The 24820-nt window shown below is 43.8% G+C and overlaps 1 protein-coding gene across 1 annotated transcript in view; it reads right to left on the bottom strand.

Moving 5' to 3' along the window:
• The window catches only part of JAK2 (Janus kinase 2), a 1019755-nt gene that overhangs the window by 332165 nt on the left and 662770 nt on the right, over nucleotides 1–24820 (bottom strand). Inside the window, exon 6 of the mRNA XM_085635055.1 lies at nucleotides 6135–6280. Coding sequence (XP_085491181.1) covers nucleotides 6135–6280 — 146 coding nt within the window. The remainder of the gene's footprint in view (nucleotides 1–6134; nucleotides 6281–24820) is intronic.

Below are 24820 nucleotides of genomic sequence, written 5' to 3'. Positions count from 1 at the left end.
ACTATAATTTGGAGTTTAATACCACCATAAGCACAGAATCAGTGGCATTTTTGGATGTAAAAGTATATGTCTTTGATAACATACTACAGTCCACCCTCCACAGAAAAACCACTGCAGGGAACTCCGCCCTACACGCCACCAGTTTCCACCCCAAACACCTGATAGCAAGCATTTCTTATGGGGAAATGCTGCGCTTGCGCAGAATATGCAGCAACAACACTGACCTGACCAAGTGCCAAATGGAGTCTCACATGAGATTCAGGGCCAGGGAGTACACTGAAAAAACAATAACTGCAGCGATTACCAAAGCTATCTCGTTTTCCAGAGAGTTGCTATTACAAGGCACATCCACTGCTAACAACACAGATACCCAACCAGATCTGACCACTGAGAACTGGGTAACCAAACACCTAATCATCACTCACAACACTGAGGCACGGGCACTGAAATCCATTTTTAATAAACACTGGGGCATCGTTAAAAGTGATTTCACATTAGGACCCATGGTTGCCCCTAGGCCAGACATCACACATAGGAGAGCTAGTTCCATGCATGATGCAGTAGTCAGAACCAGTCCAGAAATTACTAATGCCACAAATTGGTAATCAGGTGTCAAGGATTTTTTTTAAGTGCAGTAGCTGCAGGGCATGTAGATTTGGAGTTAACACCACCCAAATCTCGGCGGAGTTCAAGAGAAAACCCTTAATGATCCAACAAAACCTTACTTGCAGAACGGAATTTGCAGAGTACATTCTTTTCTGTAATTGCGGGCTCAGGTATGTAGGGAGCACCAATCTCCAGGTGCACTTATGAATCTTGCAACATATCAGAGCAATTGTCAACAGTGACCCGGCATACCCTGTTGCCAGGCACTTTAAAGAAACACATCAGAATAACTTGGACCACCTTAAATATTGTGTTATTGACTGCATCCCTCCACTCAGACGTGGTGGTAACAGAGAAAAATTGTTAAGACAACTGGAGTCGAAATATTTAATTGAACTTAACACCAAGGCGCCGGCAGGGCAGAACCTTAGTGAAGACCTTTACAACTTCCTGTAACAAGAAGTTACTCCAGTTACGTCAGCACATTATCGCCCATAGGACCTCTAGAAGTCGGCTGACTTCTAGTTGGCTGTCCAGTTTTTAAACCCACCATTATTCCATGTTCTCACGCTTAAGAACATCTTTTTAATACACCGCACCAGTCACGCCATTTCTTGTACTGACTTTTGGGTTTATCTCTCACATCTCACGGCACCTTCACACTTTTCCCCATCCTTTTTCACTTATTTCTAGAATTACTCATTAGTGACACCACTGCATAGCATAGTCATTTATTTACATTTTTTGGCCATGTAATGAACTATATACACCACACACAGACTGGGACATGATACATTTGACTCTTGCAACACCCAGGCCCACCGTGAGGACCCGCACTTAGCGCACACAGCAAGTTAACTCCAGATCCGCTCTCACTAAATAGCTACCCGGATGGGCACTCACACGCTAAGGCTGAAATAGATGCGTTTCATCTAATGTTCCCCTTTTAGTTATGAAGGTACACCTGGTTCCTTATATTTTACTAGTGCCACATGGCATTCATGTTATTTTCCGGAATTTATACTCTTAATACTTCATCCAATTCTAGAACCAGTTTGCACCTCAGACACATTTTGGGAGACCAGTATTTAAATAACGCCTTTTTTAACACACTGACGATGCCGCAAACAATGCCCACACCAGCTTACCTTTCAAAACACTGTGCATCACTGAAGTTACAGAATGTTGGGTCACCTGCACTGTTTTATAAAGTAGTAGTCTTTTGTCTATGTCTTCCAATGAAGTTTGCTTGTTATTTCTGCGACTAGTCATCGACTGATAACAAGATGTTTTACTCCATGCTGCAAAATTGCCACGTTTTTGTTATGTCACTATGAACATAGAAAAGTCACTAATGATACTATAAATACAATGTCTATTGCGCGCCATGAGATCAAGACCACAGGCTTGTGGTCGAAACGCGTCATCCTGACATGCTAAGGCAATAAACATTTTCATTGTATCTTCAACTGGAGACTGTGCCCTTGCTTGGTCCACTGCAGTCGTTCACTGAGATTCTGGATATAGATATATATATATGCCGCAAAAGACGCACCACCCCGTTATCCCTGGGGGCCACGTGATTTGTTAATGGAGTAAGTCACAGTATGGAGCATCAGCACAAGATCTAGAGTGGACCCGCATGCCGAGGCCCTTCTGAGGGCTGGACATATACCAACAGTGCTATATTTTGCACCCAACCGAGGACTTGATTGTTTTAAACCCGACACTACAAATCCCAGCATTCCACGCACAGCATTGGCTGGACTAATCTATTTGAAGGGCGTGGAATTAGCTATTTAATGAGGGGTGTGTCAGGCTGTGCAAACTCTAACCTGTCGGAGCCTCTGAGGAAGAAGTCTTGAACTTTGAAATGCGTCAGGCATGAGCGACGGGGAAGCTGTTTAAGGAATAGGCATGCTGGTTGCTGCTCATACCTATTAAAGGCTTGTAGCTGTCTGTTGGTGTTCGAGTGAGTCTTTGCCTGTTTGGTAACTTTGATATATAGATATATATAAATATTTTTTTTTTCTTCCTTGATGGGTCGCCACATTGTAGTTATAGTAAGGTGAGCGTTTCTGTAGAATGTTTGTTTTGTTAATTACTTTGGTATTGTTTGACAATCTTCACAAAACTTTCCTCAAAAAAATCAACCACCTCAGCTCTTTCATGGACAATTTTCAGCTGATCTGTTAAGAGGGTCCCAAAAAATCGGGTGTGGTTCCAAAATGTTGATTTACCATGTTAATTCCCATGGGAAACTTTGCTGTCCAATACAAAAAAAGGGCTAAACGGAATTATTCATAGTTAGGTCTTTACTCAAAGTAAGCTTTTTTGTGATGCGGTGTAGATCTATGTAGTGAGAAATTTGCACTTAAAGAGGTGCTCAGGGTGGGCACGAAGGGGTTAAAAAGGTAAATAGCTACAGACTGTTTGTCCAGTGGGAGTCCGGCGATACTAAAAATTAAAAAAACTAGGCCCCTCGATTGGCAGATGGAGGTTGATTTTCTCCATTTCGGTACAGCATGACCGGTCCAGTGGTACTGAGAGATCTGACTGGCAGGCTGCCGCATTGAAGAAAATCTTCCGGCCACCATTACAGTGCTCACTATCTTTGTTCTAGAATGTTGGTTTCTTTCCAGGTCGTGGGTACCACAGTACTCCTTAGGGACCTAGTGCAGCGACCCTATGAGATATATCGGTACTCCTGCAGAAACTGCCACTCAAGCTTCAAGCCCACAATACAACAAGGGGAAAGCCTGTGGGGCAGGTACCACGACACACAAAACAAGCATTGGCATAGCCAATAGGTCTCGCCTTTGGGACCTTATACGTGTTTAGTTATGCAGCCCAATATCCTTGGTGCAACAACATCAACTGTTGCATGGCTAAACACTTATAAGGTCCCAAAGGCGAGACCTATTGGCTATGCCAATGCTTGTTTTTTATTGCAATTGGAATAACACCAAAGCAGCCCAGAGAAGGAGTGGTTGTAAAATGACGTCTTTCTTTCTCCCTCTCTTCCCACCCACAAGACATTAGAGCAGTTTGTCACAGCCTTCTGGTGTCTTTCAGGGGGCCAACAACCTCATTCCGAAAGCAGCCCCCTTCCAATTTTCCCTTAGTTTTCATTCCTTAGGTGAGTAAAATAGCTCGGTGAGCTCAGTGCCCGCAGTATATCGAGTAACTTCCAGATCGCACTAAACCCTGATGTTTCCGACTCCGCCTTTTATTTGTTAATTTATGTTTCATTTATCAAACGCTTCGGTAAGAGGGGTCTGGTTCACTGTGTACAAATTCTACCACCCCACATTCAAGGCATAATAGGCGCTTAACTGTCCAAATTAAATTTTAAATGTATTTATAAACGTGCAACAACCCCAGAGTTGGCCTGCCTTCAAGGCGCACGCAGGGTCAAACTAAACATACTTTAAATATGCATGATTCAAATAAAAGGTAAAAATAAATACATACGACGGTGGTAATACTCAGCGGCGGCTGCCACGGGTAAATGCGGTGTGGTGGTTGGGCGGGGCAGGGTTGCAGGAGGAGGAAATCGACAGACAACGGAATAGGTATAATTAAATAAATAAATAACACCTATTCTGTCGTCTGTCGCCACCCCCCCCTACCGTGCCGTGCCCTGCCCCGCCCTCACCGCACTTACCTGTGCAGGTCGCCGCTGGTAATGTTTCTTCCACATATTGAATATAAATTGGAAATCTGATCTTAAAATGTATCCAGCATTCTATGCATGCTTATTCCCTGTGATATTTTGCAAACCACGCAACACACTGTCAATCACTATACAGAGGGATATCACCACAAAAAGCCTACGGCTGGAAGTTTTTAGTGTGCAAACCTTTATTGTGGAACATCCACATTTTGGCTTAAATGACTCCGAGTGAAAACTCAGATTAATTCCGTAATTCAGAGACCCTTTAAAAACAAGACTTTGTGAGCCAAAAGGCCAATATTCCTCAAAGGTGTTCTACAATCACGGACAGTGCTGTGGGCTTTCAGGAAAGACTCTGTGTTACAGCTTCAGCTAAAATCACTGTTTTGTTCATCGTGTGAAGTTTTTTATAGCCCAACGTTGAGAGCTGATTTGCTTCTAGGCACTTGTGTGATCACAGATGTTTAGTTGAATTCACTTGTGAAGGTGGTCTCTGGGTGTTCTATACTGCAAAAGCCTGCAGTGAGGTATCAGAGATTGTAAGGTTAATCACAGCTCCATCAGGAGTATGGTGTTGTGTATGTCAGATATGTGAAGTAAGGTAGCACTGGCTGTGCGGGCACATACTGGGCCCCCATTTCAGATACTTTCAAATTCTACATGCTATTGCTACTTTTTTTTTGCTTTTTATGTCCGATTTTACCCTAATGCGGCCATACATTTTAAAGCGCTGGCTCAGGCGAGACCTAAAAAAGACATGGGCAGAATGCAGGGCAGAGCTGGAGGTCAGTCAATGAGACCTACATCACTGCTGCACACTGCTTTCCGAGGGCTGGGCTTCTGTGGCGCAGGGCTGGGCACAGGGCCTGGGCAAAGGTCAAGCACTAAGGGCAACTCCCGCTGCGTACAGCTTTCCAGCGGTTGGGCTCCCGTGATGGGTTGGGTACAGAGTCTGGCCAGAGGCACTGTCATTACTGATGTAATTTAAGATATGAGTGATGTAATAGGTGAGGTCATTAGCATTACTGTTTTCACTGTTTATATGGAGGTGTGTCACATGATTAATTTAAAACACTTCGTAGGTGCATTCACGTTATTCGTGAGCAAGGAGCAGGATGCTCCGAAACGCGTAGAGTGACATTGCAATAAATTCACGCTTAAAGAAGCTTTGGGCCACGGTGTGTTGTTTTCGTGATCTGGATAACGACGCTGTTGGGGATCCAAGAGAAGATAAAGGTAAAAATACCTTCTGATCGTCCAAACTATAAGGTGTCCAGATAATAATTCTCTCAATGTAAAAAAATTAATGAGATTTAATGATAATTCTGGCTTGGGCTGACCTCTAGGTAGAAAACTGCAACATGGGCCATCGTTGTTTTGAGAACGTACTGAATTTAAAACGCAATTATTGTGGCTGCAAGTCTGTAGAGCACATGTTGAACTGAAATATGAAAAACTATTACGAGCATGACAAAAATATATTCTGCTTTGCTCAGTAGTTCAAATAGAGGCCTGTGGGCTATGACAAACGGTGGTAGCCAAATGAAGCAGAAAGGATACTGAAGCAGTCGCTAAAGTCCTACAGCAATGTGATACACATACAAGTCTGCAACATCTGGATTGTAGCCAAAGGTACAGGTAAAGGGAATGCGGGCTCTAAATCGATAACCATTTTGTTTTATTTCTGCATTTTAAAAGCACTGATAATAGGAGGTGGATCATGAAACTATACTTTTCTACTAATCCTACATCATATGCACCTTCTTTCACGCACACCATGGTTGTCAAAGTGGTGGTGATAACAAAGCATGTTCAAATGGCAATGGTAAAGTTGCGATAGCAGTGAAATTACCTGACTGAATTATAGATAGCCAAAGGTGTCTGCTCTTTTTCCTTGGCCATTCTCATCATATCGAGGACAGCCATTCCAAGGCATTCTTCCTGGGTTTCATGAGTGACTGGCATTTTCACCCATCCATTCACAAAATCATCCCGCCACTTAAATAAGGAAAAGGGAGAACAAGAAACAGAAATTACTTACACGTCATGAAACAAAAAGATTCAAAGCACTGTAGTGGATTTGTTGAAAAACAATTAAAGTATGATCACATTACTTCAGTGACTAGCTTCTTAGCAATCAACAGAATACCCTACATAAGAAAAGGTAACAAAAAATTTACTTTCAATACAAAATTATTAAAGGGTATGTAATGAGTTAACACTAAGGCCCTCATTTTGATGTCGGGCGGACCGCCACCAACAGGCTGTCAGTGGTGGTCCGCCTGACATCCAGGCCATCGGTCCGACTGCTGGATTGCATTACCGGCAGTCGGAGCGATGATGTCGGTGGGAAAGACCGCAGCCTCCGACAGGCTTAAGGAGGCCTTCGGGAGGCGATCGGACCCTAAGCCCTACAATGGAGGGGGTGCCCACGCAGGCACCGCCGAAGGGATTAGGATGTCCCTTTCCAACTGCCTTTTCATGGCAGTCCCATCGCCTTGAAAAGGCAGACAGAAGCAGACTTTGGTAGTCTCAAGCAGGGCTCCCCTCTCCAGTGGGCACATGTGGTGCCCCTACGCTTCGATGCACCATGTGCCAGGCACCATATGGTGCTTAGCACACAGTGCATGGATGTTTGTTAAGTGCCTTTTTCTACTGCAGCTTGTGCTGCGGCCCTTTTCCGGGCTGCAGCAGAAGCCACAATAGAAAAAGGGATTTTACTACCATTTGCTGTGCAGTCGTATCATAATCGGGCAAGTGGGACCGCAACACATGGTTGGACGGTCACCTGCCCGTGGCGATGCATCGTAATCAGGCTCTAACTCTGAAAATACAAAGACTAGAGATGTGGTTCTTAACTTTTGACTTCTGTGGACCGTCACTTAATCATTACTGGAACTCTGAGACCCCCCCACTGAATCATAGTTGGAGTCCGGGTTACCCCCACTGAGGTATTAGGAATCAATGATTTGATTAACAAAACAATATAAAGAAATATAGAAACAAGTATCAATCGAATAAATAAAAAAATGAATAAATATTTTATTTCATTTACACAAAAAATATTTTAAAAAATACCATTTTAAATTTAATCGGAAGGTTAGAACTTGTCTGAATTCAATGGAGGTCATTCATCCTCCATACTATATCCTGTATGATGCACTTGCACTGCTCCCACAGATCAATCTGAGGATACTAACAAGTTTAAGCTACCAGTTTCAAATTTCTTCACGTTTACAGAGAGTTTTAAACATTTCAGTTTTATAATTTGCTTCTTTATTTAAATACACTTTATTAATTTACTAAAAATATTTTATTTTCCACTCAGTCTTGGACCCGCAGGGATCCCCCACCCAGAGGTTAAGAACCACTGGTCTAGGGATTGCAAGAAACACATACACTGTTAGTGATAATCCCACTGTCGCTAAACAAACATGCATGCATACAAAAAGAGATGTAAGATGTTCTTGATTTGTTTCTTTTGCTTTTACCAGAGGCTGAATGCATGCAAACAGAACCACACATTGGTAATTGAAAGCTATGTTTGTTTTCCTTATAGTCGAACTATGTCAGATGGATGGACTGGTCTGTTCACAAAGAACACAAAAATATCTGCCATTATAAGCATGGCATTCACTTGCTTGTAGAAAGCTGGTGGTGGTTAACTGCTTTAAAATCAGTAAAAGGTTAGCCTGCAAAGGGCCAAACATATGATTTGCTATTCTCAGAGAAGCAATGGTATCATAAAGGACTGCAACTATGCTCTTTAACACCCATAATTCTTATATTTATTAGCAAAATAGATTTAAAATACTAAACTATTAAGTTTGCAATTTTAGAACATTGCTTCTGGTGTCCGTAATAAATTTGGCTCTTAATAATGTGGTCAGGAATATCATTCGAAATGCATTGGGCAGATGTTATCAGAATAAACTATCCTGCTCTCGAATTAGAGTCTGTGGCAGTTCTTGGATAAAAGGAACTGTGTGTTGAGATATATATGTGTAAATACACACACACACACACGCTAGTGGTGGTTCTAGTTAGGTCAGCTGTTCCATAGAAAAATCGTTTTTAGGTCTCGCGCCTAGCGATGCAGTGCACAGAACTGCTCGCGCAGCGAGAGTCCTTTTGTCCGGGGTTCCGAAACGGACCCTGGAATTATACCCGCTCGTGCGCGTGTTTTAGGTTTCGATTATTGGGCTTTGAGTGCGTGTTTTTTTAAAACAGAGCACGCAATAGGCCAAAGGCGGGCGCAGTGCTCTGCCCATGGCCAACTGGGGGCTGTTACATGCACCAAAGCCCATGTGCTTTCAATTATCGTGCCCAGACACGGGCGCGATAATTGCAAACATAGAGCTCGCTGTGGCGCGCGTGCACCACTAGCGGGCGTGTTTTTTTTTTTTTACAATAGCGATCGCTTTCGCAATCGCTTGCAGTGGCGCTTGTTAATGGAGAGGTTGTGCTACTGTTTAAGCTGCAAACACTTTGGGGAAATTCTGCCCAGAGAGTAGACAGCGTTACCAGCGCCACCCTCACAGGAAACACCCCGTCCAGGGTAGTATTATTGGAGACAACAAGTGGAGTGACGTGCCTGGGAGCAAAAACGCCATTGAGCTCACTACGATGTCTCTGGCGAGCAGGGACGGGCGGTGCAGTCAGTTACAGCCTCTGGGTAGCTGAGCTGGCCCGACTCTCCGAATTATTGTGCCATTATGTTTTTGTTGTTGTACCTCGACCAGAAGATATTGGAGCTCTTTGCATAGACACATATTTTGTTTTTGAGGCACTGGGATTTTCTGAAATTCGCCCACGATCACTAGATGTTGAGTTCATTGTTTTAATGTGCCTTGTTTCTGTCTGGTAATAGCCGAGCCCAGAGGAGGAAAATGTATGTTGGAACATCTACCATGGCCCTTCCCACATGTAAACTTGTCCACCATCGCAAGATTCAACATGTTATTGTTTAAGCTGCAACAGCTGCTGCCACTTCAAGTATCTGGGTCGGTGACCTGTCCCTCTGGGCGCATTCTTCGCCTCGGCCCCTGCCCTGAAAGAAGGCTTTTTCCAGGGGCCTCTGGGCATGTCTGCGGCTGCGTTCACTTAAGTCTGTGGTTCCCACTGCCCCAGCAGTATTTCCACCTTTATCTTCAAGAATAGCTTACCCGCGTTTCATTTCTCTGGCGCGGCTTGGTTCATTAAAATGTTTATTTTACTTCCCAAGTAAGTGAACGGACAGACTATTTCAATAATTAATAGTTTTTTTTGTATGTACGTAAGATAAACGCATATCCATTTACATTTTGTAGTCAATATTTCATAAGAGTGGTATTTTAGGGGCACGCGCATTTTCCTTTTTCATATGTAGAGCATTACTCTGTTCCTCCTCCTGCCCTAGCATTCCCATTGTTTACAAAACATGGAATTGACACTCAGGGTGATTAAATGACTTGCCGAGTATCACACATTTTAGGCAAGTTGGAAAGCCGAATTTAACACTGTAGCGCCTAAGTCAACGCTTCATCTGCAAACCTCAGGTTTTTCCACGCATGTTCACCGTATGGAAGGAAATATTGATTTCATTTTTTTTCCCAGTCGTATTTTTTGTTTTTGGTGTGATAAAGACTTGATCATGCCCCCCCCCAAAAAGCCAATAGGCTTGTTCATACATAGCGGGATGGCTCAATGAGTTGAACTTTAGCTGATAAACACGTCAAGTGCGGATCCGCATTCATTCCTTCTGACGTAGATAAAACTGAGTGCTTTTACATTTTGTAAGTAACACCTATGATTTCAAAACGCTTAGAAACTGCAGGAGCACTTTATGAAGCGCTACAGAAAAAGGCAAATTATTATACTATACCTCTTCAATTTATATTGCCAGCTATAATTTTATTTCGCTCTCAGTCACTTTTCAGACAATAGTTTCTTTTACGGCCGATTCCGGTCGGTGTTTACTAAGGTAGAGTCCAAGAGCAGCTTTGCCACCGTCCCACTGTCCTTAGGCCCTGAGGGGGGTCGGGTGCGAGTGGACACCTCCCATCCTGGGTCAGGGGGAGATGCTAATCTCCAAGGCAGGTGTTCCACCCTGTGACGTACACCCACGTGACAGCCCTGCGACTCAAGAACAGATAGCTTTAACTTGAACAAAGGCGAGCCCTATTGCATTTCCAATGCTTGTTTATGTTGCTAATAACTTTAGCCCCATTAGACTAATTTCCATAAAACACTCCGAAAATGTGCTACTTTCTAATTAGTTTGTTCATGAAAAATTTTGGGATGATCCGTCAAGCGGGAGCCGAGACAAAAAGGGTGTCCCAAAATCCCAATGCATTTTCTATAGACTTCTTTAAGAAGGGTTACAGCAAAAACTCCTGAAAGGAATTATACCACATTTGTCAGGAAGCTAGATCTTGGTTTGCAAATTGTACTTTTTGTGATTTGGTGTAAATCTGTTCAGCAGCTTATTTATTTATTTATTTTAAATTAAGGATCAAAAAGGTTTGTATATCTGGATGGTTGGGTCCATAAGAGGCTTGAGAGACTCTTGCAGGAATGTCAGTTTAAAAATGAAGTGTTCTGATTGACCCAGGGAGTAGGGAGACAGTTATACTTATGTTAAGAAACTATAATCTTGCAGCATAATGTTACTTAACGGTACAAGTTATAGTTTCTTCAGATAAGTATAACTATAAGTATAACTATAACTGCTGAATTTCTATGGTTTTGTGTGGGTAAAACGTGAACCTACCTATAACGTCTCTATACCCTTTGTTTTTTTTCAGTACAATGATATGTGTTTTTTAACAAAGTAATATATAATTATGGTACGTTAAACCAAACACCGCTGCACACAGCCTTCGGATGTGTATGGTGAGTGGTGAGGGTTGGCCGCCTGGCCTGGCCTGTGGCCAGGCCCTGCAGCTAACTCTCCCGCATGGAGCCAACCCCACGCTGCGCACAGCCATTGGCCGTGTGTGAAGGGGGTTTGGTGTGTGGTGTGAGTATTTTTTATTTATTGTGCTTCGGAACTGAGGATCCACGATCCACCACGAAGTTACACTGGGTGCTGCACTGAGCGCCCCGGTGAATCTGAGGATCCTTGCGTAGGCCCAAAACCTTTTGGGCAATGTCTTGTCCAATTCAGGATACATGTATCCTGACCCCTTGTGTTATTTTTCAAGTTTTTTGTTTCCACAACACCCCCCGGGTCACCCGAGGAACAAAAGGGCGGCCGCAACTTTCCTGTCAGATTGCAGCCAGCCAATCAGAGCCTTGCTTTTGACTCTGGATCCACCCCAAGTGGATCTGCCAAGGATTCACGTTACTAGATATACAAAGTACTTTTTCCTTTAAAAACTCTGAAACTACTGAACAGATTTACATCAAATTACAAAAAGTACTCTTTCTGGACCAAGATCTAGCTTTCTGCCAAATTTGGTGCAAATCTGTTCAGCGGTTCGGGCTGTAGCAGAGTTCAAAAGCTGCAAAATCCCCACAGACATTGCATGGGGAAAAAGCGTATAGGGACCTCCCTTTTCCTCAGCCCACTTGACGAGTCACCCCAAAACTTTCCAGACAGAAGCTGAACTAACTGGGGTACAAGTTTTTACAATTTTATTAAGATTCATCAAACTGCGCCAAAGTTATTCGCAAAACAAAAAACGTTTCATCTATATGAAAAGATGGTCCTAACTATATATATATTCAGTGAATTTCAAAGGTTTTTTAAATGCTAATTTCTAACTATGCCTACAGAGATAGGACATGTGAAGAAAAAAAGAAATGCACAAAAAAGGAACAGAAGTCCTCGAAGATGAAGAAAAGTGCAGGAAGAAGGATAACGTGCAGAAAAAACAAACAGAAGAGCAGAAAGAAGCCTTGTTGCAAAATCATCCTGTACCCTCAACTTTTTCAGACGGATACTGGTGGTAACTGAGTCTGACTAACCAGTCCTAGAGCCAGTGCTATGTTCAAAGACACTCAGAATACAGTGAAAACACCTACATACACTAGGGAACACTATGCGTTGGGGTCCCCCTGTGATTAGCATGACCTCCTCTGTAAGCCCCTAGTAAATAATAGGGCAGGGGATTAAAACTACCTCTTTGCACACGTCACCTCAGGCCCCGTCCCCTCCCTTCCCCACTGAGTAAACACGCCCTGTGGCCATTTTAAGTTGGGAGATTAAGTCCCCTTGAATCCTGAGGGTCCCTAGAGTCCAACTAGCCCACTAGGTACCTCCAGTAAGCGCCACAGAGCTGCGTTGCATAGAGGTGTAAAATGGGGCGTGGCCTCAGAACACCTGTCTGCAACGCAGCTCCCTGGCGCATACTGGAGATACCTGTTGGGCTAGTTGGCCCTCAGGGACCCCCAGTATTGAAGGGGAATTAATTCCCCAACTTACAATTGGCCAGGGGGCGCGTTTGCAGAGTGCTGCAAGGAGGAGGCGTGGCCTCTGGCGCGATGCCGGTCTTTTATTTATTGTATTAAGAAGGAGGTCTGTGTGGCCCCCCTTCTTTTTCTAACTTATTGGCCTTGGGGACCCCATCCCCCAGGGCCTGCACCCTAATTTTTTTTGTTGAAAAAAATAAATTTGGCCCTCCCAAGGCCTTAATCGGCCCCGGGGACCCCAACCCCCGGGTCATGGCCTTTTTAAAAAAAAAAATTCTTTAGGAGGGGGCTGCGTTGCCCCCCTCCTCAGGCCACTTATGGCCCCGGGGACCCCATCCCCCGGGGCCTGCCTTTGTTTTTTATTATTTTTAAAAAAATATTTATTTATAGAAACACATAGGACATGCTGGACAAACCGTATGTACCTATCACCATGACGATTTGCGTGATATTCATTAAAAGGCGACTATGCATACAATGAATCCACATGGAATGTATTTACACCGCTAGTGAAGCTCTGACGTGTCTGACGCCCTACCGTGCCTAATCCCGGCACCCCCACCGGTGGGTACTCTCCAAGTAGACACCATTGTCGTTTATTTATACAAACATGGGTAGCTATTGACGGGCACATTTAATACACACGCACACCAAGCCATTCAAAGGGGATTTGACAAAAATTCGACCAAACTATGCAAGAAACCCCCTTCACGGTTAATAAAACACACATCCACCGCCGGATGTGTAATACTTTTTATTTTACTCTCTGGAAAGGAGACTAACCTCACTTGAGAGTCACAGCGTGCTCCTGGCTGAGCCCAATGCTGTGTTACACCCACCAGTGCCCGCCGAGTGCCACACACCTCTATGTTGTATTCCACCAGCTAGTGCGTATGCTATGACACTCTCTAGCCCATGTGCACTAACACCACCCCGTGAATATGTCATGCCACACTTGCCTTCGCACGGGTTATATTGCCCCATCTAACGTGCCTTCCTCAATGCCTATGTTATAACGCACAGCGCTGTGCCATACATATTACAATCTGGGATCCATATCTTTGTCACAGTGCATATGCAACGTTACACTACCCAGCACATATTTTATATTACAACTTTAGAGACTAGTTAGGTTACACAACACTGCCCTGTGCATATTATACTCCAAGGCGCATATCGCATAGCACGCGCTAGTGCCTGTGCTATCTCGCGCTCTCCAATGAATCTGTCATTGCGCACAATGTATTGCATATTATATTTCACGCCCCGGTTCATCTTATATCACACTTTTTGGTGCATAGTTTATACCATATACTATATCTAGTTTTCATTTTCAATCGTGCTCTCAGCACTATGTTCTATATAACACTGCGTCCACCTACCCTTTTCACGGGCATTACATTTTGCGATGGGGGGTGGAGGGTCAGGGGGTGTTTCTGCCAAGTGAGCCCAGAGTCACAGTCACAAACGTCCTCTCCTTCCTGAATAAAAGTGAGATTATGCTGCATACTTGTTCATATTTTAAGTAGTTCATACAGACACACATTTTAAAAACAATAAAGTTCCTAATACCCACCTTCTCTGAACAGTTAGCTTGCTGCCCCATCCATCTCCTCCCTATTCTCTGTTGTCTGAATCCATGGAATAGCCTCCTCCCTCCTGCCATGCATGGTCTTCTGTGCTGCCATGGCCCCACCCACTTTTCCTGTGTGGTCAGCTAGCTGCTCCTGACCCCCCCCCCCCACCACATTCCTTCCATGGTCTGTGTGTATGCCATCATAGTCTCACTGTTGCTCTCCTTGGTGTGTCTTGTTTCTAGTGCCCATCTTGCCTGAACTCCATGGTCATCTTGCTGCTCCTGCCCTGCCCCCTTGCCCCCAGCCCTTTGTTTCCAAGTGCAGACCCCTATTCCCTCCCTCCTGGCTTGTCTGTTCCATTGTAATGCCCCTGATCCGTCCCTCCTGCCCTTTATGGTCTGTTATGCTGCAGCTTTCTCTCCTGTCTGTCCATTATGGTCAGCTAGCTACCATTGCCTCTTTCCCCTCTGTTCTCTGTTGTCCATGTGCATGGTCCTGTCCCCTCCCTATTGCTTTCTATGGATTGTTGTGCTGCACTCCCGCCCCGCAAGCCCTGTGTGGTGTATTGTGCTGCTGCAAACCCTGATGCCTGCCCTGTAGGGTCAGTTTGGTGCACCTCTCCATGTCCCTCCTGTCCTCTGTTATCTGAGTCCATGTCCCTACCCCAATTCCTCCTGCCTACCATGATCCAATGTACCATACTTGCGAACATTTTGAACTTGGTAAGAGGGAGATTTTGAAACAAAATGGGGTATTGATTTTCCCCTTTGAGTTACATTGAAAAAGAGGAGATTGTAGACAGGAGACAGATCAAATAAAGCCCATTTGAGCCTAAATACATTGGACGTTTCCTGGCTGAAACGGGTCTGTTGGCATGTATGGTTGTACTACCACTGCCTCTTCCTTCTGCCCAAAATGGTCTATTATATTGCCCCAGCCTCTCTTGCCAGTCCTGTATTGTTGGTTTGTTGCCCCTGCCCCCCTTTCCACTGCCCTCCATATTCTGTTGTGCTGCCACTGCCCTTCCTGCCTGCCCAGTGTGGTCAAATTGTTGCCTCTGCACTCTCCTACCTGCCTTCAATTTTCAGAGTCCGTGCCCCTCGCCTCTGCCTCTCAACAGTATCCCAATGAACAACTAGATTGCTAACATTCTATATTTATTACAAAAGTGTGGAACGCCTGACGTCATCTTGATGTAATCAAAACTGTAATACCTAGAGCATTTCCTTTAGAAATTACAAATATGAGAGGGTCTTATTTGCATCAAAATTATGGTTAGTGCTCTAAAAAACTAAAATGAGGACATATTTTCTGAGTTTTCAAATAGCGACAAAGAACTTTTAAATTATTTGTAATCTTTGTATTTTTTCATCCAGTTGACCACTTGATTAAATGTTGCACCTAGGGGAGAGGATGTGGTGTTACTTCCAGAGCTGCTGGAGTTTCTACTTCAGCTCAACATTCTGTGATTCTGGTAAAATCACCTAATCTCCCCATGTCTACAACCAAAATGAATTTGATCTTGTGTGATGTAACCAATGCTCATGTAAAGCGCTCCAATACCTGACAAGTCTGCACTATATACAACTGCAAATACACAAAAAATCAGTGTTTTGCACACTTCTGTCATTGGGCTACATGTGGGCTACATCTGGGTGATATTTGTGCTGCATTTGGGCTCTTTTGTCTCTGGTGGCCATCTTGGGAGATTTATTTGTTATGAAGTTTCCTTATTTCCTCATTTACTGCAGTCTCCTCAGTAGGAAATGCTTTCAGTTTTTTACTTTGATTCCATCAAGAAGGTATTCAGATATGTCACACATTTGCCATAAATTCTGAATGTTAGCACTCTAGTAGATCATTAGATCACTGTAGTAAAGCTACTGCTCACCACGGAAGTCTGCTGCTGGTAATAAAAGTGCATGTCTCAGTCTGCATATCAGAATTTTTTAATGAAATAGAAGAGGATTTGAGAAGTCACTCAAAATGTGCCCTCATTTTTCTTTCTTCAGCACTAATCATAATTTCTATGGCAAAATGAACCCCCTCATTGTGTTCCTTTTTACATTAAATGTTTTAAGTGTTACCAGTTTATTCCAATCAAGATGGCTTCAGGTGTGCCATACTTTTGTCATAAGTAAGACTGTTAGCGCTCTAGTTGTTCGTTAGAACACTCTGGGACATTCTGTCATTGGGCTATACTTGGGCTACATCTGGGTGATATTTGGCCTACATTTGGGCTCTTTTGTCTCTGGTGGCCATCTTGGGAGATTTATTTGTTATAAAGTTTCCAAATTTACTCATTTACTGCAGTCTCCTCAGTAGGAAATACTTTCAGTTTTTTACTTTGGTTCCATCAAGAAGGCATTCAGATGCGTCACACATTTGCCATAAATTCTGAATGTTAGCACTCTAGTTGCTTATTAGATCACTGTAGTAAAGCTACTGCTCCCCAGAGAAGTCTGCTGCTGGTATTGAAAGTGCATGTTTCAGTCTGCATGTCAGAAGTTTTTAATGAAATAGAAGAGGATTTGAGAAGTCACTCAAAATGTGCCCTAATTTTTCTTTCTGCAGCACTAATCATACTTTCTATGGCAAAATGAACCCCCTCATTTTGCTTCTTTTTAAATTAAATGTTTTAAGAGTTACCACTTTATTCCAATCAAGATGGCTTCAGGTGTGCAATACGTTTGTCATAAGTAGGACTGTTAGCGCTCTAGTTGTTCTTTAGAACACTCTGGGAAGCTGTAGTAGAACACAAAGGAATCAACTGACAGTCTCTGCCCTTGTTGGATGTACATGTTTTACTGAGAATGTCAGACTTCATTCTCACATGACTGAGAAAGATCATGTGAATTTACAGAAAATATGCTCTCAGTTTAGCTTATAGATCCCCTTCCAAACCTCTGTGGGAAAAGCATGAGAAAATATTTTTCTCTCAAACATGATTCATGATATCACAGCAGAAGGCTTTTTCACATGGTAAAATCACCTTAGAACACACCACAATTCCTAAAATGAGTATGGTACCATCAACAAATGATTTATAATGTAACTAAAGTCTTAAAACCTTCTATTAACTGCAATGCTTTTTAATGAGGTGCTATCATGTATATTGGTCCCAAGATGGCTGCCAACACTTCTTGGATGAAGTACTGACAGCCAATCAGATCTCAGGATGAGATGTGTGGTTAGGCTCCGCCCAGATATATCTATCTTTTTAACTCTAATTTTCTCAGGAACTACTGAACGGATTTACACCATTTAAGCAAAAGGTACGAGTCTGAACTGAGGACTACCTCTTTGCCAAATTTGGTGTAATTCCGTTCAGCAGTTCGGGCTGTAGCTGCATCAACAGGTCCTATAGGAAAATGCATGGGGAAAACGCGTTTTGGGACCCCCCTTTTTTCTCGGTCCCCGCTTGACGATTCACCGTGAAATTTTCAGGATAGGAGCGGACCGGAGCTGGTCAAAAGTTTGGAAAATTTTGCGAAGATTCGTCAATCGGCGCCAACGTTATTCCAAACAGAATGTTGCGGATTTTCTATGGAAAATAGGTCCTAACTATAACTACCTACTGGCGACTGCCAGTAGGTAATATATATATATATATATATATATACATGTATACATATATACACACATACATATATACACACATACATATATATATTCACTTACATACTGGGGATAAAAAAAACAAAGGTTAAAGGGGCGTTATAGGTAAATGAAAATGTCAGTTAAAACATACTGTTTTAAGTTAACAAAACCACTGAAATTTAGCAGTCATAGTTATCGCAAGTAACTGTAACTCGTGCCCTAAAGTAACTAAGACTTGCGCTCCTACCATGCACAGTACTGTCATCATTGCAGTTGTTTCGATGTTGAAGTGATTTTATCAATGATGTCATAGAACATGTCATTAAAGATTCAATATGTGAGGGCATAGGCAGTGCATGGCAAGGGTGTGATAGGTGGCAGCCAATCAGATCTCTTATTGAGATCTGCAAGCCATACGTTTCTCAGCCATCGCTTGACAGATCACTACAAAACTTTCCAGGAAGGAGCTGAGGTGGATGAGACTTTTTTTTAAACAAAGTTCTGTAAAGATTTATAAACCAGCTTCAAAGTTATACGCAAACCCAGTTTTTTTCTGTGAACACCTCCCTATCATTTGGAGAGATGATGTGGCATAACGGCTAGAGTAGCCAACTTTGGAGCTGGGGAATCAGATTAGTGTCTCAGTGTTGAATCAACATCCTGTGATTCTGGGCAAATCACGTAATCTCCTTCTGCCTAGCAAAGAAAGAATGTGTCCTTGTGTAATGTAACTGCAGTCATATAAAGTGTTCGGGTCAAGTTTGTGCTATATAAAACTGCAACAACAAAAAAATGGTGACTTTATGGATAGTCCCAAATAACTTCAACCACTACTGACCTACCACTTCTGCTGGGGCTACTTCCCCAGGGCACCTAGGCCACCATTGGTGTAGAGTTCAGAGAGCGCACCCAAGATATTGACGGGGAACAGATCAAGGTGAGCTTGTATGTCAATGGGGTTCGAGAAGCACAAATAGTAGAGGTGGGTGCAGTACCAATGAGTACCCATCCCTTCAACCAAACTATGAGTGAAGGGACAGTGAAGTTAACAGACCCTACAATGTGTCCTCAACCCACAAGCTCACGCTCTTCATATGTTTTGTTTTCACTTTTTTTCAAATTCAGGTACAAATGTATACCAGTGCGCCCATGGGCACCACTGCCATACTACAAGTGACACTGATAATAAGTAAAACTTTTAACCATGTGAAATAGAAACTCATTACAATGCCCTTTTTGAGATCTATGTGTCTTTTGATATTTAGGAGCCAATGAAAGGGAAAGGTCGCACATCTACGATTTTTGTAATAAAATCATGTGAGGGATAGAGTTGCATAGGGAAATATTGGACATATGGATAATAAGAATAGACAATTAACTGTCAGTATGAGGTTGTCTTAGAGATCCAAAGTATATAAATATAACCTTTTGTAATAAAAGTATTCAGAAAGTCAGATCATACATCAATTAAAACCTTTTAACCAAGTATAAGGTTTTACTACTGCTAGTTTAACACAGACTGGGAGTGCTTTAAAACAATAGTGATAAATATTTCTAAAGGGTGCATGCTGCAGAACCGGTTTGGCATAGTTCTTCTTTCAAATGTCCTTTCCAAGTTGCTCTCCAGAAACAACCTTTGATAGCCCACACAGCAATGTAGTCTCTGGCTCGGAGCATCCACAACAGAGGCACAAGAGGTATGAGATTTTGCACTGCTCTCAACTTGCACAACAGAATCCATAGTTCTGCCTCTCACCCCTATCATCTACAAAAGGGCAGTGCTCCACAAAGTCTATGCAGCAGTCTCTTGCTAACAATGACCTTATTGAATTTCAGTGTCCGGATCTCCACCCTTTAGCCACAGGAATGCATGCAATACAATTCCATTGTCTGGGGAAGCTGTACTCGCCCTCCATCTTGTGCTATGCCAAACCTGAGGTGCAAAAAATGGTAAACAGCCTTAACAATGCAGGCATTACCACGCAATGCCTTTACCACACGTCATTTACCACGCATTGTCTTTACAACGCAATGCCTTTACCATGCATGCTGTACCACGTATATGTATTAACCATGCATGCCTTTACAACTAAATGGTAGGTATATATCAGGTAAGTGTGTGTGCGTGCCACTTATTGAAATAAAATGGAGGGGGGCCGCGCTGCCTCCCTCCCTGAGCTTGTTATCGTCCGCAGTCCTCACCCCCCAGGGCCCTGAACACTTAGACGGTGCCCTGGTGCCTACCCAGGGCACCCACCATATAATAGTAGGTGGCCGCATGGCCCTCATGGTCCCAGCCGGCTCCCCACATGCAGCACGAGTCTGCATTGATCCCGCCCACAGGGAGCAGCTCCTAATGCTGCTCCCTCTGTGTGGGAGCAATATTTTGATCCGTTTCTCTGCCTGCTTCAGTGTAGGCAGGGAAATATATCAAAAGTCTGCTCCAAGCAGGCAGAGGCATTCTTAAAGCTCCCGCCTGCTGGAAGCAGACTTTGTGTTTGCCCCCACTTGACAAGAAATTCAAAACTGCTCCCGCTAAGCAACAGCAAACACAGTTTTTCCTGCCCACATCGGTGCGGGCAGGGAACCCCACTATGTCCAGGGGTGGGCTCACTGGAATATAGCTATTGAGCCGGCCCCAGCGGGTGCAGTCCCCTGGCCATTAATGGCTCCGAGTGGAAGGTAGTGCACCACCCTTCCTATGTACAGTATTTTTGTTCCCGGTGCCTTTCGAGGCTCTGAGTGGTGGTGGAAGTCATGCAGCCCCCCCCTCACTTTCAACAATTTTGGCTCTTGGGATGGGTCCCCTGGGGCCTTTAATTACTTAGTGTGGGGTGCCATGCTGCCTCCTCCCCTTTATTAAGAAAATCAGCCCCAGGGGATGGGGTCCCCATGGCCACCGGAGGCTAACGTAGGGGTGGCAATGTGGGCTCCCTCCCCTTTTTTATGATTTTGTTCCTGGAGGTAGGCTCCCCGAGGTCTTTAATAAATGCGGCCTGATAGCTATTTTGTTTTCGATCACGCGGTATTGCAGCATTTTGTGCTGATTTGTTTTTGCCTAGGGGGTATGTGGTCCCTAACCTGCACCCTTGTATTTTTCTTAACTTCAGGGCAGGGGACTAAGTTCCAGAGTCCTATAATGGCTACCAGCAACATTTGTCTCATGTTGTTGGCAGCCTATCGGAGTGCTCGCTCCTGCGGGATTCAGCTAGATGGCCCAAGGGAAATAAAGCTCCCTGGGTGAATCATAACGCTCTATTTTTAAACTGCCGCTCCTCAGAAAGACTCTCGAGACTCTTGCGGACCCAACTGTCCAGATAAACTATTATTTTCAACCTTAATTTCTCAAAAGCTACTGAACGGATTTACAGCAAATCACAAGAAGCAAAATCTGAAGACCAAGATCTAGCTTCCCGACGAATTTGGTGCAATTCTGTTCATCAGTTTTTGCTGTAGTCTATGGAAAATGCATGGGGGTTTTGCACTTTGAAACTCCCTTTTTAGGTCTCGCCTGATCCAGTGCATGCGCTGGTCTGGCCGAGACATTTTGTGTACGGGTTTTCAAAGTGCTGCCTGTGGCCTAAAGCTTGCGTGCAGGTGAGTGTGCATGCACGCAGCCACCATGTGTCTTTCCTCCGCCGCACTTGACCGCGACCGCGATTACTTTCTCTTTTGAGGGCTGCGCGGCTGTGTCATTTTCACGGCTGCGCGGCCAATGCTTGTTTCTCAAGTCTCTCTGTCTACCTCTAGCTCTCACTGAAATTACCTCTATCCAATTTACTTCTTTTTCTACATCTCCTTTCTTTCTGCTTCGCCCTTTGGAGTATTATTATTATTTCTAAATTTCTAAAGCGCGAACAAATACCATAAATGGTGTCTCGGCGCTGGGCAGACAAGGAGGCACGTCCTGTGCATTATTGAGTGAATAGCCATGTCTTCACTTGCCTTCTGAAGAGCAATAGTGAGGGGCTGGTTTTTATGTGATGGGGCAAGGAGTTCCAGAGCCGAGGCGGCCACCATGAAGCGTCTGTCTCCCCAGGTGACTGTTCTCACTCGTTGAATGCATAGTGAAGCGGATGAGGCTGATCTTAGCGCTCTTTTGGGAACGTACAGCTGCAGTGATTCCCTAAAGAAGTCGGGTCCTTGGCTGTTCAGTGCTCTGTATATAATGCACAGAGCCTTGAATTTGGTTCTCTTTTTTATTGGGAGCCAGTGAAGTTGGTAAATGACTGATGAAATCGGTGCAAACTTGGGTGTTCTGGTCAGGATTCGCGCCGCGGCGTTCTGCACCATTTGTAGCTTTTTGAGGACCTGCTGAGTACTGTACTTCTCTGCTTTTCTCTGCACTCCCTTCAACCTAGATCTCTCTCAACCCCTCTATCAGACTCCAGAACCTCAGCTAGTTGTCTACCTCTCTTTCTTGACCTATACTTTTTGTCTTCTACCTCTCTTTATCTTTAATTCTGGCTACTTCACCTTTCTCTAATGACGTTACTGTTATGTCTTGTGTATCATATGTATTGGTCGTCAGCCCTCTGTACCATCAGCACTGCGCATTCTTCTTCGAATGCAATGACGTAAGTGCTGATGTAATGAGTGCTGAGGATTGTCATATTCTGCGCTGGCAGCGGAGGGGTTCCCGTGTGTCTGCGCTCCATTGCCGTGTAGTTCATGTGAGCTAATAAACTCAGCTCCTCTTGTTATGACGTTTCTGAGTCTAATTACTGCAAAATCCCCACCGACGATTTGAACTACAAGGCGTCACCTTTGCCTACAGTCTCGTCTTCGGCATCTCTTTCAACTTTGACAGCCGTTCGCGAGAGCAGAGAAGTTTCCCTCAAGGCAACAGCGAGGTATTTCTTGCCACCGGAAGATGTGGTGAGGTTGTGACTATTCATGTGCTGTTTATTTAGTGCATTTTTATAAAAAGTGGACATTACCCGAAGGTGTCAGAGCGCTGTACATTAGAGCTAGTTACGTTACAAGAGAAAAGTTGTGACTGTTTACGTGCTGCGGCGAAGTGATTGCAAGGCTTGCCGTTCTGGGTTTGCCACAGCATAATATTGGTCAACAACAGCCAGGTAATTGCCCCGTAAAGTGGAGTTTAGCAGCTTAAACGTTTACTTAGCGTTTGTTTCCGGTTTAGTCTTGCCTGGCGCCGCGCTGGGAATTATTTGATGCTGACGGCGGATGTGTGTGGCTCTAGCCCAAAACACATTGTCTCAGGAGCCCTTTTGATGGAATCATCTCGTTTACAATGGCTCTTCTGAAGGATGCTATGCAAAGAACCTCTCAGAGCGTTCTCTTCATTAAGGTGCATTCCGTCGGTCAGAGCAGCGTTGTGGTGTGCGGCGTGCGCTCAAGGAGCCTGTTGTCATCTGTCGCGCTGACCCGCACAGCTTCAGTGGACTGGTGTATGCCCCGGCTTGTTGTAACATCTCAGCTGTGACGCCCCCGCATTGGTGACTGCGCCTTTGCAAACAAGTACATCTTAGTAGTACAGCTGTGACGCGCAAACATTTTGTGACTGCATGTTCCTATACTCCGTGCATAATTTGTTTTTTTCGTCTGTGATGTGCACATGACTGATGTGCACACAATGATAACTGTGTTTATTTGTCTCCATGTCAATTTCCAACCAGGTATTTATGTTGGAGTAGGTGCAGTTTAATACACTGATCGACACTGCCTTATCTTTATTTTTTTTATGTTCAGGACAGTTGTATTGTTTTCCTTCAAGCACACTCATTTAGCACAGTCATCTATTAAGGCAGTAACTTTAGAGCATTTCAAATTTTGTTTTCAGCGGTGATGTGCACACCTGAGCACGATTCACACAATATTTATTGATGGTTACGTACGTTTTTTTTTTTATATTTTGGGTTTTGTTTTGTGTGGCTTCCGATATGTAGTCTGGTGCTCCTCCACCATCATTTTTGGAGTCATCAGGTGTACCACCAGTTAGGTGGAATGTATGGCTTGAAGCATTTGAAACATACCTAGCACCTATTGGTGATTCCAGATTTAGAGCAGAGTGGAAGACATTTTTATTATTGCATTCACTAGGGTTTGAGGGAAGGTCTTTTAAAACCATTTTTTTTACAACCAACCTTATTTAAAAGTTTTGCGGCAAGACATGGCATTGCCATAGTCATATTTAGCTTTTTTTGGAGTCATAACTGATAACCATAAAAGCATTTACATAAAAAAGACAGCACATATCAGTTTCATTTCATTACATCTAAGAGAATATAATCATAAAAGCCACAAATAGCAATTATTCGCGGTCAATCTCCCAATTTCATTAAATATACTTTATGAAAATGTCAACACTTAACTAAAATTTACCTCCCTCCCAGAACCTATATATTATGTTTATACTAATGTCTTCCTAAAATAATTAAAGTGCTTTTGGTGTTCTAGTACAATTTTGTTAGGTCTCGCCTGATCCAGCGCATACGCCGGTCTGGCCGAGACATTTAGTCAGTGGCATTTCGAACTGCTGCCAAAGGCTTTTCCCGGCGACTAGCTTGCGATTACACGCACAAGCTCGCGCGCGCCTCGCTCCGCTTCTCCAATGCAGCGCGCCTCGCTCCACCCCTCCCTGACCACAGAGCGCGTCCCCGCGATTGTGATCGCTTTCACGGACGCATCGCGCACAACAGGACGTTAGTTATTCGCGTAAGCATTTGGTAGCCACAGCAGATTTCGTCACCAATAAAAGCGTCAGACACACTGGTCAGCATTTCAAGCATTGTTTCTCTCAGTAGTATCAAATCGCGCTGTTACCTCTTAACATGTCGGAGACACAATTATGGTAAAAAAAGTATATGTTGTCCGTGTCTACTCTTCAGAATTTCGAAACCCCTAGCTACTTGGCAGCAACTTTAGTTCAAAGCTCAGTTTCGCTAGCTTGCATTCAGAAGCCCCAGCTTCTCTTGTGGTGACTTAAATAAGCATCTGCCGC

Source organism: Triturus cristatus, chromosome 2_1 (genome assembly GCF_964204655.1).
Source record: "Triturus cristatus chromosome 2_1, aTriCri1.1, whole genome shotgun sequence".
In the NCBI taxonomy this organism is placed as follows: Eukaryota; Metazoa; Chordata; class Amphibia; order Caudata; family Salamandridae; genus Triturus; species Triturus cristatus.
The sequence above is the reverse complement of the archived record's forward strand: the minus strand, read 5'-3'. Positions and strand labels throughout refer to the sequence as shown.